This window comes from Haliotis asinina, chromosome 6, assembly GCF_037392515.1.
Source record: "Haliotis asinina isolate JCU_RB_2024 chromosome 6, JCU_Hal_asi_v2, whole genome shotgun sequence".
Lineage (NCBI taxonomy): Eukaryota > Metazoa > Mollusca > Gastropoda > Lepetellida > Haliotidae > Haliotis > Haliotis asinina.
In genome coordinates this window covers 47,055,380-47,073,637 of record NC_090285.1, presented here as the reverse complement: position 1 = coordinate 47,073,637, position 18,258 = coordinate 47,055,380, and the positions used below count along the sequence as shown (strand labels likewise).

The 18,258-nt window shown below is 37.7% G+C and overlaps 1 protein-coding gene across 2 annotated transcripts in view; it reads right to left on the bottom strand.

Annotated features, from left to right (window-relative positions):
* Positions 1 to 18,258, bottom strand: part of LOC137288093 (tubby-related protein 4-like) — a 189,912-nt gene that overhangs the window by 38,169 nt on the left and 133,485 nt on the right. For both annotated transcript variants that reach the window (XM_067820470.1, XM_067820471.1), the window contains exon 9: positions 7,868 to 8,058. In XM_067820470.1, the coding sequence (XP_067676571.1) occupies positions 7,868 to 8,058 (191 nt within the window). The remainder of the gene's footprint in view (positions 1 to 7,867; positions 8,059 to 18,258) is intronic.

Sequence of the window (18,258 nt, the reverse complement as noted above, 5' to 3'; positions counted from 1 at the left end):
TGACAACTTTAAAATATTTAACTGAGCTTATTGTAATACTTGAGAGTCTTTAATAATGTCTACTGCAACTCTGTTAAATGTGTGTATACATGCCAGTTTTGTTTAGATAACTACTTAACTACTTTTATTCATCATTCCAGAGATCCAGGATAGAACTGATCTTCAGCTGTCATGCTTGCTGTATAAGGTGACTAATGGGATCGGGTGGAGAAGCTCAATGTCTTGGTTAAAATATGTCATCGTATCCCAGTTGTGTAGATCAATGCTCATGCTGTTGATGTCTAGATTGTCGTGTCCAGATATTATTTACAGACTGCCACCATGTAGTTGGAAAATTGCTGAGGTGTAAAACTATACTCACTCATCCCTTCACGTGTGATGCTATGTGTTCATATTCTTCTCACTTATAAATATCTACACAAGCCTTCATGTCTCAGACACTAGCAATACGTATTTCAAAACTGCCCTAATTTTATGTTCGATAATAAAATTTTAAGTAACTTCCATAATATTCATTCTGGTAAATGTCACTGTATCATGGCTGGTCTAGACACAAGTTCATTTGTTAATACACCAACATGGTCCAAACTTGTACACTTGCATCAATATTTGCAACAAAGGATAATGTATGATTATGTCTGCATGCACCATAGCTTTGGAAGGAAACATTTTGCAAAATGATTCACCAGACCTTGTTTACATGCATAAAAAGATACCTCAACTGGACACTATCTCAATATATTGTGGGTGGAGGGGTGGGTGTAGTAGCCAAACGGATAAGGCTCTCGCTCGTTATGTCAAAGAGCAAGGTTCAATTACCCACATGGGTACAGTGTGTGAAGCCCATTTCTGATGTTTGCTGCTGAGGATACATCCAAGATGTCCATGACACAAGGTTCAGTGTTTGCCCAAGCATAAAAATGTATGAGTCATCATGGAGGGCACCATGGACATATTTTGGGAGTCAACTTCAGTATGAAACTTTCATCAAGACATCAACAGTGATCATTTAATATTGACAAAAACAAACAAACTAATGCAGGTCAGGTATTTAATCAACACTGAGCGTTTAACTGGCAAAGACTTAGTCATAGAGGTTTACAGTGTCTGAAGTAAGGGCCCAGTAGAACTGCATCAACAATGACCCAAGCTTCTAAATTCACAGTGTTTTTGAGATAATTTCTCTCTCAATTATGCATGTTTTCTTCATCATGGCAAACACTGTTCGCATGCAAAGAATCAAACCTAGGTCTTCTATGGGACATGAGCATGCTTGAACACTTGGTTGCCCACTTCTTCCCTCTCAAAAGACTGACACGACCTGTTCACCTTGCAGTTTAGAGATGGTACATTATGGTTAATGCCCCATCTTTTTTCACTGGAAATAAATAATCTTGAATCTAATGTTTTTGTACTTCTTTCCTCTCCACACACAATTTTCAGAGGCTGTTAGGAACGAAGCAAATATACAGACCCATGATCAGAAACCTGATCAATCACACCGTTTACGCGTCCCATAAAATATACAGTGTAATGAAAGTTTGATCAAATGTAGGAAAGTTTAGTGTGTCATCCAAAAGATTGACAGTGGAACATTTCATCCAATTACCCTGTTTCTGTTGTGGCTTGTGAATCAATTACTCTGTTACATTTCTCAGCTGACATGAATACATCAGTGGTGATGAACAATAAGCTCAAATTGAAAAGGATAGAAAAGCTTTTGGGGAAAACCATAGCCCCAACAGACTCCATCAGTACAGAGATTAAGGGTGATCACTCTAAGTCAGAATACTTTGGACACACAAGTTTCTCCTCAGCAATAGGTAATAATCGGGGAAGTGACAGTCCGTTTGAGCTGTTATAGTAGCTGAGGGCTATTGCAGGGAGTTACGGATAATATGGCCTATGTCTATCAGAATGGAGACCACTGAGGAATCAATACTGCAAATTCAGCTTCCTGGGAGATCCTATGTCCAAACAGAGCATGACAAAACCTATCATCACTTATAACACTATTGACTGCTGATTCTTATCAGTAAATACAGCCCATCAAAGACCTGGGACTAATTTGGAAGATTTTGTTCCGAAATAAGCCAAATAATCAGGCTGATGCCTCTTAATGAGTCTAAATACGCCCGATTTTTGGACAAACAGACAATAATCCTTAGAGAAAATAGTCCCTTAATTCTGATGAGGATCAAGAAAGGATACATCCAACCCAAAGGATGGTATGAAATGATGCCACACTATGCATGACACTGAGAAGTAATGATGGACCTAGAATTGATTTGTCAAGGTAGTGGTCTTGATAGAAGTACTAATACTGTTTGCGTTTTAGCTTTTTGAAGATTTGTAAAGAAAATCAGCTTAAAATTAAACTTAGAATTAATGATGGAAATAATCCGGATGAAGCACAACCTGAAAACTTTAGTCTGAGGGAACTGAACTTCAAGATGTTGCTCATAAATAATTCTGTTTAAAGAAAGTTTTTGTCAATAATTTATGCCTGTCACTGAACCCTGCCGACGTTAATTGGGAGAAATACCAGTCCCATTAAGAAGCTTCATCATCTGTTTTCTGATGTATTACCCATAAGGTATTTAAGAGGCAACTACTGAATGAATTGTCAAAGCATGTTGGGATTTAACAATGCTTTGAAAAGCGTTTCAGTTCAGTTGTCAGCTTCATGTTGAATGAAGATCCAAAGTTGCACAGGTCATTGACATGCTCTACTATCTTTAAACCAAAATGATTGATGTAAATGGGTTCGAGACCAAGTGAGTGACAGTGTGCAAGAGGACGCCATATTGTTTTGGGGTCAGTGTACAATGTAAGCATAGGAAACCATGTGGAAGATTGAAAGATTAAAACAGGGACTTTCAACCATGGAATTGTGTCAGTTGGTACTCTGCGCATCAGACTAAGGATCAGAGAATTCTAACACATAAAAAAACATAGATTACCCTAGCTAAAAATTGCACACAGTTTTTGATGCTATTTAGTATTTGAATCTAAGGGTCCACATTTATTACTAATATTACCATAAGGTTAATGGTGACCTTCTAATGCAGCATTATCAACATTCAGAATCATGATTTGAAATATAAAAAAAAGATGCATATCCACTTAAGACAGGTACTAAATCACCATGACCAATTTAATTTTGAGTTGTTTGAGTCCAAATATGCATGAACACATTACCAACATAAGTTCCATGACTATGTGTATAATTAACCTGTTTCATATTCCATACATGTATGTCTCTACATATCTGTATTTGCTAATCAAATGGACATATCAGTTTAAGATATTAATTGATATTAGTGACGAGGACGTTGGATTTTTTTTATTTTTTGATTAAAAAAAGTGACAAGGGAGGAACACATTTTTATGTTTTTCTCTCAGAAATACAGCTTGGGAAGGTTAGCAAATGTTAATGAGTTGTACATTCAGTCATACATGTTCTCACACTCATTCTTATAGTGCACAGATGGATGATCAGGATAAGTCCAACTTATTTGTTTAAAATGGCAATAAAAAATTGTTACACACACATATAAAAGTGATGCGCCAATGAAACATTTCACTTTTCTATTGAGCCTTATACATAAGTTCTCATGAAATGAATAATGTTCTGTTCTGTTCTCAGTTCATGTGATATGTGACTCAGCTGGGTTATAGTAAGTTATAAGAAGGAGAGATACAAATTAGAAGTCAACATTGTGTTTCAAGAGGAACTATGTTTGAATATGTTTACTCACTGGCTAAAGAATACTCAATTGAACTGATCTTAGGGTACAAAGAATGGGTGAGTATGGTTTCATGGATTTTTTAGTAATATTCCAGCAACAGAAATGGGCTTGTCACTCATTGTACTCATGTGGGGAGTCAAACCCAGATTGTTGGCATGGTGAGAGTAGGCTTTAACCACTAGGCCCCCCCAACCACAGCTAAATGCCTACAGAAAACTATCCATACCAAGACCAGAGGACACAAAGGCAAAAAAATGAATGCAAAAATGTTACAACACTACCGCCAACTTAAACTTTCCAATTATTCACAAAGAAAACTTGTTTCTTCAAACATAATACAGACAAAGATCTGTTAATTCTTTGAGGAAATGGATGCCTGTTTTTACAGAAAAAGGATTCCATAAAAATGGGTTTAGAATACAATAACAAAGCAGGCAGTTCTCAAAGTTTATTGCATATTTAAAGGTAAAGTAGATTCCTCTTATATAATGTATACCTTGGAAGGACCAAACCTTAATGGTCACATGCAACGTAAAACACAACTTTGCAGATTCTGGTACGTTTCGGTATGCACTTACCGAAACAAATCATAAAAAATGTCAATTCAACCTATAAAGTTGAAAAAAAAAACGCGATGAAAAAAAAAAAGCCTGTGAAATTGGAGTTTAAACGTATCACTAAATTCCCCCCAGCGCCGGGGGAAAAACTGGTTTTAACTGCTGTGCTGCGCTGCGTCCATAACGCATGCGCGGTGAATAGGTTCGTGGATCTTGAAACAGTATGCATGCCCTGAGTCTGAGGTCATGAGCAGTAGTCTAATATTGGTTGTGTACACAAACAAGTAATTAATCTACTCGTTACGTAAAACAACTTGTTGATTGTGGTAAGCAGTCTCTGTCACAGAGAAAGCTCAATGTCTGGTTTATTGACACCTATATGTCTGTCTGCCTGTCTGCTAAAGACAACATGCAATACACAGCTTCAATCATTGACCACGTGCAATTTGAACTTAACACCTATCAGACTATACGACATAAAGAAAATAAGTTGATTTATGACTCGTGCACCCGAGTCCCGTGTCTGCCACATTATGTAATTAGGCACGTGTGATACACATGACGTTTTTATGTCTGTGGGTTGCAAACAAACTACATTCATTTTTTTCGGATGACAGGATCTAACGGAAACTGGTGCAAACTCTTGTCAGTTTCAAGTCCTGCTTTGTACTTGGACGAATGACAGATTCCAGCCATGCAGTAGTTTACCATCTCTACTGACATGATTTTTTATTGGATCGAGCGCAAATTCAGAGAACATGTATTTTCCAAACCCAACATCTCTATATACATTCTTCATGGATAACGACTTCTTTTCGTTATATGATTTTGTTTGACAACAGTATATGAATCCATACTGAAACGACGCATCGAGTACACAAAAAGAAGTTGTTATCCATAAAGAATCTTACTTTCTTGTGACTGGCTATACTTCTAAAACGCCCATCAAACAGATCATCTTTCTGTACACACAATGAACCCTCAGCAAATCAGCAAATGAACCAGCCAATCGGAAGCCGTCGTTACACTTGAATGCATATCTACCCGCTATGACTGGGTTTGGTCTCCCGAGGGCTTCGTTTCGGGGGAAGTAAGCCCAAGTACAAAATATTGCACTTTTGAACGCTTATAATTGTGTTTATTTGTTTTTTTAAAAGCAGCAATATATATTATATGTCATGAATAAGTGATAAATGTGTTTTAATTATGTTTGATTTTTTGGTTGCATGTGACCTTTAAGGACCACATTTTGTAAGGCAACTTACTTCCTATCAATATATAGTCACATTACGGGACAAACAATTTTGACAGTTTGATAATGCTACATACATGTGACGTACAAAATTTATGAAAAACAGAATTAGATGTGTATCTGTCCCTTCTGCAGCTATGTTGAATTTTGAACTTTTTTTTCCTACAACAAACACTAGGTGTTGGCATCTAATTCTGACTCAGAATCCACAATGAGCTAAAATAATTGCACACTACACATGTCCTTCAAGAAACCGCACTAATTCCCTCATGGACAATTTTTTTGTGTGGCTGCATGATCATTTCTGTGTGTGAAGAATTATTCATGACACAATCCTTGTCAGTTACTCTCAAAATTCATTAACACTCTTGAAACTGCTGACGTAAAATGTCCGCCTAATATCTTAATTAATCACAAAGTTTGATCAGCTGTAAAGCTCTTGCACACATAGTGAAGATCAGTCCCTGAAGAAGGCTACTAAGCAAGATTGAAGTCACAGCTCAGAGCAATCAAATCAGGGTCAATTCCACAGAAGTTGCTTCTATGACAAAAATATAAAAAGAAGTAATAGGTCTCTGCTTGGGCTGGTTTGGGAACGGCTAAACAGTGGCTTCGGTTCATCACTGATGCAAGCCAGTCCTGTGAGCAATACAACAGACAGGTTGACCTATCAGAAGACTGTCTCCCCAATGGAACACCATCACATAGATTATTTTGTCACACACCAGAAACACTGACTGACCAGTCTCCTCCAAGGCCTGGCTGAATATTACAGAAGTCTCCCCCAAAATGGATTTTGAATTATGAGATTGTAATTACAAAGGTTCTCTAGTCTCTTGGGTAGTTTGGAGGACCACCAAGTAATCAAGCATTAAAGATATGTCTCTATCGCATCATTAGAGTGCACAACCCTTGTCATCTGTAATGGGTTCTTATCACTTTCATTATATCACAGGATGAGAAAGACTTTGTATTTGTATACAAACAAGTAAGTTTATACCTGAAAAAGAGACAGTTTATTCCTTGAAAATATGCAAAGAAGAGATAGTGGATGCTGGTGTATTTGATGAGCAGCAATCAAAAGTCTATATTTTGTCACATGGTCTATGAGCTTTTTGGTACTTATTTTATTTCTGATTCAAAGCAGGTAACTAATCCTGAGTTGGACGACATATCTACCAGTCTTATATCTGTATTAGGCAGCATACTTTAGGCTATCCCCTAAGTCTGTCGGTCAAAGATAAACGATAACTCATGTTGCCTCTTGCATTCATAATCTTTCAAATTTGGTGTCTGGTGATACTGTGACAATACGTATAGAAGTGATGTAAGGTGTAAGATAACAGTTTTGGTATATCTGTTCTTTCATTGTCACAGACATTACAGGCAGACCAATTATCCATTGTGTTTCCTATTCTGTCCTAGTAATATGTTTTGGTGCTGTTCACATGGGTCAAGTGCATTCAGGTGGTTCCACTTACATTTTTCAGCTGTCCCAAGACAGTCATTATGACAAATCTTAGTTAGGGCCCTGGGCCAGTTTCACAACATGATCATAGCTCTTAAGTCCATGCTTAAGTATAGGTGTTACAACCATATTAGCACTAAGATTGCATTATGGAACAGTACCCTGGGCCCCCATTTCTTGTAAGCCTAAGATCTCGTAATTTTTCTCATAAGATTCGTACTTTCCATACAGCAACAATGACTTACGAGTCGTAGTGCTACGAGACTCAACTGCCTTGTGACATGGGACCCTGCTGACTAAAGTGATGTCAGTGCTTTTTTTTAACCACCAACATTTACGGTCAGGACTCACTTGCACAAAGTCCTGTTAGTGCTAAGACTAAAGTAAGTCTATGTTAAAGAATAGGAACAATGATTTAGCAGTACAGATGGCCTGATGATTCCATGACAATTGCCTGAAAAGAAACTGATCAACTGAGACATGCCTACAAAGGGATGGATGCAGGAGTTGCTCCTTTTTCAGGTTTGCGTCTTCACGCCAAAGACCTGGGTTCAGTTCCATTCATACAGTGCATTTTGGGTATTTCTCTGGATACTATGGAATATCACTGTAGGGACACCAGAAAAGGGCTTCACCCATAAAAAGCATGAGGGCAATTGCAAATCTAAATGCAAAATTTCACAATTTAGTTGTGAAAGTAATTATCCATACAAACTCATGCTTGGAGATAATTGAAAGCCCTCTGAATTACAATGCTCTCCCTGTTTCTCAGTCTCATAATGCCTGGATAAGCTCATTAAAGATTCCGCCATGACCATCAGTAACAAGATATACATACCTCCGGCAAATTGTCATTGTACAGCAGTTCATCAAGGGTTCGGAAGGTGATGCTTCTGTCAACTTTTTCAGCACGGAAGTGTTTTTGACGGCGTTTTCTCTGCATACGTGGTGACCCACACCCTTCTGAGGAAATGTCTGTGTCTGACTCACTGTTGCTGCTGGTATCATCCCCATTCTCATCTCGCTGATCTGAATAAGCAAAACACCATTAGTAAGACAGTGTGACTGTCGCATTGAAGATACTTTTGCCACAATTACTGACATCAAAGCACTGGTGAAGACCCAGAAAAAAAGATACCATGCTTTAAAGCATCTACAGCAGGAGCCCTCTGTTTTATTGTAAACCAGAGTTGAAAAAAACAGAATGAAAGTAAAGGAATCTTTGTTATATAATGATTATGTTACAACTGTGAGATCTTAGAGTTACAAGATTAAATTTGATACCAGGTTTTGTTACTTCTGTTCGAACTTACTGTTCTACTTTTAATCCATCCACATTTTTCCACATTTCATTCATACAATATGTCTATCGGTAGGCACTGGTGATATGGCAAAGCTGTTACATTCTACTGAATAGTCAACACATTATTTTTTTTCTGAAACAACTTCATTACGAACAATTACCAATTCTGAAGCAGTGGCCATCTTGAGGCATAAACCCTACTTCAACTACCTTCCATGTAGTAGCATGGGTGATGCATGTTTTCTCTTCTCAATATGGTAGCCATCAGGTCTAGAGCACCATCTGGCATCTATGACACATGGTTCACAACTGATCCTGACATAAACCTCATCTAATGGCTGTTGTAGAAACCCAGGATGTATCAACCAATGAACTCTCAGTATGCCATGAACCTTGTCTATATTATCTCTTAAAGACTTCAAATATAATACTGAAGTGCACTTATTTGATCAGGATGTTTTTAAATGGACATTATGAAATACTATGCTATATTGGTAAATTCCATTCCAAGCCACACTTAGCAATGTTAAATTTGTATATAAATAGGTCTGAAGTAGGCAATCCAGTCAGTGCTTTTGACATCATGGGCATCAATCCACACAGTTATCAGCAAGTCTGACCACCCAATCCGTCTGTCACCTTTTACTACTAGCATGGATTCCTGAAGTACAATTCTAAACCAGATCTTCACAGGCACCCATGGTACAAAGGCATGAATGAGTAACATACATAGCTATACACACAATGCTGTAATATATGTATTCTTCTTGTCCAAAACCATGACTTTCTCACAAAGTCCGTTGTTTCAGTCAGCTATTAGCTTTGACCGAAAACATCCTGGAAAACTTGACTTCTTTCAGGAAACTGGTTAAGCCAGATGTTTTAAATTGAGCTAGTGAATTTAGTTAATACTTCAAACTACAGACTCACTTGCACTGTTGGTGGAACAGGCCGAACCTGAGCTTGGATGCTGACAGGCTGATTGGGCAGAGAATGGCGCTACCGCCTGTATATTCCCATTTCCTCTACAGTGTTTCCGGTACTGAACGATCAGATGTCTACCACAGAGCATCTGATAACACCATACTTAAGTGTACTCTACTATATGCTTTCTCAGGGTTATGCAACATGTCCATGTAGTCTAGTTCAACCAACAAACCTGTCTGTCTCAGATTGTATACAGCCTTTTAAAGACATTCAGCTTGGTAGCTCTACTGCACATGAGGCCAACAATTTAATATATCAATGCAAGTCTGCCAATAAACAACAGCAATGAACTTTAAATATTTTCCCCATAAATACTGAGATAAAAGCTTCTAACAAATATGAAACTAACTAAATTTCCATGTTTCCAAATCTGCAAAAAATAATGTACTATTATATAAAGGGTAGTTAAGTATAAGTTATTCAGCTGCAGGCTTGAAGTACCTTTTGAGAAAAATAGTGTTCCTATTTTGCAATACAATTTTCCAATAAAATGACATGAAGCACACTTAAACAGTACATTTAACAAAACAAAAACTCATGTGATCTAAAGAAAACATAAAAAGGCTTAGTTTCCTCAGTTCTAGACAAAAAGATAGTTCTAGTGTATAAAATGCATTTAGACTGAATTCAAGAACATCTAACGGACATATATAGATTTTTCAATCTGCCATGGTGGCCACACTGAAAGTTTAACAAACATAGAGGTCACATGATGTTGGGTCAACTGGAATATGAAGTTTCAGCTTTATTAATCAAGTGGTTTCAAAGGACTCAGTCTTTACAGCAAGAACAAATGCATGTTGTCATTAATCCAATATGTTACATCAAAGTGAAATATTACACCTTATTATATTTGAGCCATGACAGTAGCAGAAAAACTTGCTTTCTGAGTATGGTTGCAAGTTCCTATTTCTCTGGATGTGGGATTCAAACAAACAATATCTGATCTTAACAACAAAGGGAAATAACTGGGGAGGGCAGCCTCAGCTGATTCAGTCTCAAAGTCATCCATGCCATGAAGTCTACTCACTACAGTCTCACAGGTATACTATCAAAAGAGAGGATTAAACTGTTACTAAAAACTGCATCACTAAACATTGTGATTAAGGCAACATCCGCCTGCCAGTACTTTGCACAACAGGACATAAGTAACCACTCATGCAAACACATATACCCTAATCTACTCCCATCTTCAATAATTCACTGTTTTAGCCAGCACAGTGACCTATCCATGGCTGTATGAGCATACACACTTGATGATTTCCACAAGCAGGCTTACAAGGAACCTGACTACGTAATCCTTGTTTATGGAGCAGATCAGGCAATGATGGTATGCAGGCCTGTCTCCTGAGGCCATCCCTTACTGTGGAGTATGATGTCTGTAGGAAGGCCTCATATATTATCTGCAGGGAGACTGTTATCATTTACTGAGTCACATTACAAGCTTTTGCCTAAGTAGCTTCCACGGGGAGTGCCATGTACATTGAAACCATGTTCATTCAAAGACCTTTGAACCATCTGATGCATTATGAGTTATCAAGGGTATGATACAAGCTAGGTGCCTGTATTGGATGCTTAGCTGAGAAGAAATAAAACACAACACATACCTTGTGTAAATAAAGGGATTATTGTTTGATAGAGATCATACACAGAAAACTAAAAGCATCTATTTTTGACCACACATAGGCATATTACCATTATGGATGCTGTGTGCCTGTGGGCCCTGGCAGCCTGCTGGCCTGTGTAGGACTATGTCAGGATACAGTAAGGATCTGATGTTTCTGGACTTGAATGTTTGATTCTCCTGTCAGGATCACTGCATTAAGGACCATAATCATTTTTTATGTCAGTTAAATATCTGGACAAGTGTGGGTCAAATACCCTCAACTTGTGTCAGTCAATTGCGTTCATAAAGGAGGTCAAAATACTTTCCACATGGATCAGTCAAATATACTGCAGAAAATGGGTGCAAAACCCAATACCCTGAAGAAAGCAGGTCCAAATACCTTCCAATTATTTTTCATATAGGTGGTTCCATTACCCTCCACATGGGTAGATCATATTGTCTGCATATGGGTAGGCCAAATACCCTCCACATGTGTGGATCAAATAGCCAGCATATTGGTGGGCCAAAGCCCTCCACATGGGTAGATCAAAATTAATAGCCTTGACATGGAAGGATCAAACAGCCTGCACACAAAAAGGTAAAAAGCATACACATGAGTCTATCTACCAATAGAAAGTAGTTTAGACTTTGTAACTCTTTCAAAACAATCCTAAATAGCATTTATTCTCAGACTGGTGGATATTCATGGCAGGGCACTGTTATTTTTTAATAGTTGTGGCATCATGGTCTAAACTCATTTAGAGAATCAATTAGTTATAAGTTTGTTTTCATCAAGATGAAACAATCAAAACTACTACCTACTCATAGTTAAACATGTTTTAGAATCATGACCAAAAAGGTTTTGAATGACACCTCTTTTAACAGAATTATGAATAAATAACCACTATGACAACAAGCGATTTTGACAGAATCATCTATGAAAACAAGTTGTATCTCAGAAAATAAGCAAAGCAGGTGCAAAACTAAATGGCAGTAAATTGGAAAAACATAAAGCTTTCGGTTTTCAAAACAGGTGTTTTGATTGCAGGTTTAGACAAAACCTATAAACGAAATAACATACCCCCGGAAATATACTACAGCAACCCACATCAATATACCCCACATTCTGGCATGGAGGCATGCCCCTCTGATTGCTTGAAATTTTGTTCGAGGAACAAAATTGTTCGCTGTTGTCAAAAAGGTTGATTTAAGGCAATTAAAGGTCGCAATGATTAAAAAATACAGTTCGTTCTACCACCATATATAGTGTAATAAAGCACACTTTTGCCCTGAACTATTATACTTAAAGCATGTGGACGCTTAAACAAGTGATTGAGTGAGCGAGTGAGCTAAAAGTTAAAGTCATGTCAGAAATACTTCAGCCATATTGTGACTGGAACAAGCTGTTCATGAAGGGTAATAACAAGTCATACAGTTCTCATAGATAGTGACAAGACTGAGTCACATGTAGTACACTGACTGCTGGGCGATATTATCGAGTAATTCAGGAAGTGATGTGTAATAACAGCTTGGGACAGTTAGACAGGACGTTGACGGAACTCAGGGGATCTTGGTGTTCAATACATAGACAATTACAGTCAAAATGCTGCCACCATCACAATCTCAATGACTGCAGCTGGGATTTCAAAATATCTTTATCTATCACTTGCACAAGAAGTATGTCAGTTATTGTCATACATTTCAAGCCTCACTTGAGCAGTTTTATGACCCCGAAAAAACAAGTGTCTCTCTTTATCTGTGCAAAATAGATTTCTCGGCTACATATTTCTAAAATGTGGCCCATTTCTTTCACTTCAATCTTATGCCCTGCATAGAGAATTTAAATCCATTAACACTTCCCAAATATGCGGCACTTATTGAAGTATCTAACACTGAACCCAAGACTGACGAACATCTTGATTTTTTCTGATATGCAACTATCAATATAAAAGAGGGCGTAATTAGTGACATATAGATATTTTACAAACATGTATCTGGGTCAAATAAAAAGGCTAAAACCTAAAGCAATTATTATTCGTATTATCTTTCTCTGAACCAAACTGAATATTCCTCCAGCGGAATATTACCATTTCCCTTTATGGAGATGTTATTCCACACTGAGATTTGTGTTGCACTTCCTTCACTAATGGACAATATTGAGACTGGAAATTTGTAATATATGCCTAAATGTCAGAAGGCCATGAAACCTGAGGGGCTGTTTGAAAAACTACCTTAAAAATGCAAATCTGACTGAATGCCTCTGAAATAATTTGAAAAAGCATTAAGAAAAGTATTGAACCCAACTCCAGACTCTGTTCTGATTGCATTGAATGTCAGCCCCTACAGTTCAGAGTATGATCACTTTAGAGGAGACTAACAACCTCAGTAACAATGTATTTTGCCCAACCATAAATACAGGAGGCACTCCACACCATCACAGATCCTGCAGCACCAATGGACAGTCACACTTCTCAGAGCCATGCTATTCAAATTAACATCAAACCCACAACCCACTTAAAGGAGTCTCTCTTCACGGAGATGGTTTCAGAGGTCTTCTGCAGAGGTCTTCTTTTCTTGGAGCAAGTTTGGTGTTCACCGAGAGTTGCTAAAGGGATAAAGAATGCAGCTGCCACAGAAACACACCAATAACGGTGCAATCAATCAGGGTTTCCCCTATCCTAACTCCTGCTGGAGACATCTTGTCATAAACTCCCTCAGTGCTTCCATGAGAGCTACATGGCACTTTAAGTGTGAGGACAGAATGGAGTGATACATTTTATTAAAGTCATTCTTCAGTCAGTGAATCAGCGTTATTTCTCTATTAGATCCTGCATGTGCTGAATTCAGGGAAAGTGAGACCGTAAGCAAGTCAAGAAGCAAACTGCCATTATCTAACATGGATAAACGAAACATTACCTGCAGGCATGAGTATGGCCTTCTGCTCTACATGACTGGTTAGATTTCAACTCTATTGATCCTAACAAGGGCGGCTTGGCTTGCAAATACATAGGTGATGGTTATTGTGAGTGCATTTACTAATTACCTCTTTGCTCTCATGAAAGACAAGTGTTTTGAACCCCCTTGAATACATGCACAAGACTGAAGCTAACGTCCACTTGACATCCATGTCTAGGCATGCAATCACCGGTCAAACACTTTTCTATCAAGCTTGAGTAATGTGGAAATCGACTGCTAAGGTATTTTATCATGGATAGGACCAAGCATAAACCAAGTCGTGCTGCCAACCTGAAGCTTCTTAAGACACTTTGAGAAGTAGAATAAGACCCCTTGGGAGTGCTGTTCCTGGGATTAGCGTGAAGAATGGTCACTGTTTTATGGAAATGTAGTTTCTGCATATAAATCAAGCTATGTTATGAAGGAGAATTCTGGTTATGTACACCAAATAATTGTCCCCTTGTCAGTCACATGCCCAGCAGCTTCAAAGGCATTGCGATGAACAGGAACTAGTGGGAAAAAAACATCAATAAGCTTAGTTATTTCAAAGAAAAGAATAAATATTATACTCTACAAGGCATATGCATGAATAATGATCAACTAAAAACACCTCCATCTTCCTTAGCAACACAATCACAAGAACAAAAAATCCTTCCCTGCTTCTACAGCAAAATCTGGAATAGGAGTCATAGGCGGTTTTTTTTCTTCCCCCATGATGCATCGAACCAGTACATCTTGCCAGTGGTATTCTGTACAGGTGGAACGATGCTGTGAGTTGATATGCTAATGTGTGAGCAATACGATTCATATTCTGACAAAAAAATAAATTATTTCACAGGCTGATATTCTTGACTAATTTGCAGGTGAATCACAATCTGTCATCCAGTGATGACACCTCATTAGAAATCAGATTTCAGATTATGAAAATATCAGTATCATAACATCAAAATCTCAATGTCAGCCTGACCAGTGAAAATAACAAGACAGGCCCTGTACCCAAAATGAAACCAGTTGTGGTACAAACAGCAGTTCCCTCAAGCAAATTGTCTCGCATGTTTTTGGAACTGATAAAAAACAAAATTCTTAATGAAGAGAAAAACATAAGTAACAAAATCTCCTCCAAGTGTATAATGATCCATACTCAGAATTAGAAGATCATAGCTAATCCTGTTGCAGACATCTCCCTGGCATCTCCAAGGGGGCAAATTCCAAGCTGGTGCCACATCAATACACATTGCCTAGGGTCAGGATCATTCTGTGGGAAGCTGCCCATGACAAGAAGAAACAGCCAAAAACAGCATAAAAGGAAATACTGGGTACAAAGTACTACATACCTCCTGGCTGGCTCAGTGTTAAGGAGGACATATCTTGGGGATTTTATCACGCATATTGTGGCTATTTTCTAATCCGAGAATACGTCATTGTGTTGTCTTTGTAAACAAAATGCTTACTCTATAACCACATGATAATGGTATCAGGTTGAGAGTTTTTTAAGGTCATGTTTATTCAAATCAGTTTTTTTATACAGTGTAACTATTCCTTCCTGTGAATAGTTCATCAGTATACATGATTAAAGCCAGAGGAAGAATTGAGTGAAAATGCCTCTAATACAGGGCAAGGTATGATCTTCTTTCTTCTGGATACTTCATCAAGATGTATCATTAAAGCCAGAGGAAGAATTGTATGAAAAATGCCTCTAATACAGGGCAAGGTATGATCTTCTTTCTTCTGAATACTTCATCAAGATGTATCATTAAAGCCAGAGGAAGAATTGTATGAAAAATGCCTCTAATACAGGGCAAGGCATGATCTTCTTTCTTCTGGATACTTCATCAAGATGTATCATTAAAGCCAGAGGAAGAATTGAGTGAAAAATGCCTCTAATACAGGGCAAGGTATGATCTTCTTTCTTCTGGATACTTCATCAAGATGTATCATTAAAGCCAGAGGAAGAATTGTATGAAAAATGCCTCTAATACAGGGCAAGGCATGATCTTCTTTCTTCTGGATACTTCATCAAAATGTATCATTAAAGCCAGAGGAAGAATTGTATGAAAAATGCCTCTAATACAGGGCAAGGCATGATCTTCCTTCTTCTGGATACTTCATCAAAATGTATCATTAAAGCCAGAGGAAGAATTGTATGAAAAATGCCTCTAATACAGGGCAAGGCATGATCTTCTTTCTTCTGGATACTTCATCAAAATGTATCATTAAAGCCAGAGGAAGAATTGTATGAAAAATGCCTCTAATACAGGGCAAGGCATGATCTTCCTTCTTCTGGATACTTCATCAAAATGTATCATTAAAGCCAGAGGAAGAATTGTATGAAAAATGCCTCTAATACAGGGCAAGGCATGATCTTCTTTCTTCTGGATACTTCATCAAAATGTATCATTAAAGCCAGAGGAAGAATTGTATGAAAAATGCCTCTAATACAGGGCAAGGCATGATCTTCCTTCTTCTGAATACTTCATCAGGATGTATCATTAAAGTCAGAGGAAGAATTATGTGAAAACTGTTAGCTAGTTTTCAGATCTACATTGAAATGTACTGGTAAATATAAGGTTGATGATCAAATTGAGACATAAACCAGTGTGGAATATCATAAACACTCATGCAAAAACTCATAAGGAGGAAAGCTGTTGTCACACAAATTGCAACATGGTTGCGCTGATAAAATAAAATCATGATCCTTACAAGAATGAGTGGTTGAAACCGTGTCACTATTGATTGCATTTTTTTTACATGTGGACAAAGTCACCGCTAAGTCGGTTTTAAGGTCGCAATATCAGCAGCCATGTCTCCTGCAAATTGTAAAGATTTATATTAAGATTTGTATCTATAAATATTTATTCAGAGTGACAAAAATCTCAGGTCACAATTCAGAGCTAAAACTGACCCTATTCTATGAAATTTTCAAACAGAGTAATATTACAAAGGGATGAGATAGTCCAGTAGGGTAAGGCATCACAGTACAGAGTTGTGTTCCTTGGGCCTGGAACATACTGGCCCACAAAATAATTCACTCGTCCGAAATTTGAACGAAGAAACTAAGCAAAAGAATACATAAATAGATGAGGATAAGATGTTGCTGGCATGACACGGGTTTGATCATTAAGCTGCTTATGTAATAAACATTCTTATCAAGCCATAATTGTGCATGATGTAAAGGTGTACTGTACTATAGCAGGTCCAGTGGGATATGTATATACAAAATGAACTCATGAAAATTGGGGCCAATGTCTGTGAAGGCTCACTGGCCCAACTGGACTTCTACCAGGTCTAAGCTGGTGTTTGTGTTCTCATATGAAACAACATCAATCAGAAAGCAATTACATCTTGGAAATTTGATTTTGCATCTAAAGCCATCTGTAGGAAGCAAGTGTGAAATATTTTGTACTTCTTCAGGCAAAAATTCCAACGGAGCAAACAGTGCAGAAACATTTACAGACATGACATTTACTGGCAAAATGATACATTCAGAGTAAAGACACATGAAATCACTTTGAAGAACTTGTAATTGTCCATCCTTCAGACAACCTACAATTATGTATCTGGCCACAATTTTCATTACACTAAATGAATGTAAAAATGGCATTCACATGCCTGTACAGTATATCTCACACAAGCCTATGCCATACATATACAGAATGTCATACTGGTTCATTTGGATGTTTTGTATTGAACTCGAAGATGTCATAGGGGTTCTAAGAGCAAAACATCCACAGGCACTAGTATGACATTCTATATTTATCATATACCCTCTTAAATACTAAAGTCAGAATTTAGACGATCAGCTACAAAGCAATGTTAGTGCTAAGGACACTGCAACCCCAACCTGTGAAGATCTGGGTTAGAACTGTTTTTCAGCAACCCACGCTTGTCATAAAGAGGAAACTAACATATTTGGATGGTCATACTCGCTGACTTGGTTGACACGTCATTGTATCCCAAATGTATAGACTGATGCTAATGCCATTGATCACTGGATTGCCCAGTCCAGACTAGATTAGTTACAGTTGGAATATTCCTAAGGGTGGTGTAAAATGAAATTTACGAACGTAAGTTAAATATTTCATAGTATTAATTATAAAAGGTTATCAAATTGCAGTTTCTTTATTGATTGAAAGTCTTCAAGAGGAAATGAGAAAAGACATGTTCCTGAAATTATGAGCTACACACTGCTGCCATATAGTCTGAATATTGCAATGCAGGGTTAAACAACAAACAAACTATATCAGCAATGCTTGGACAAAGACCAACAAGAGTGTTAATGCTAAGATTCATCATTGCTATTGAACCTTCTAAAAAGGAAAAAAATCTCTTGCTGGTCTTCATCTGTGTGTCAGTCCAAACGGTGCCCACCTCTAAGGAA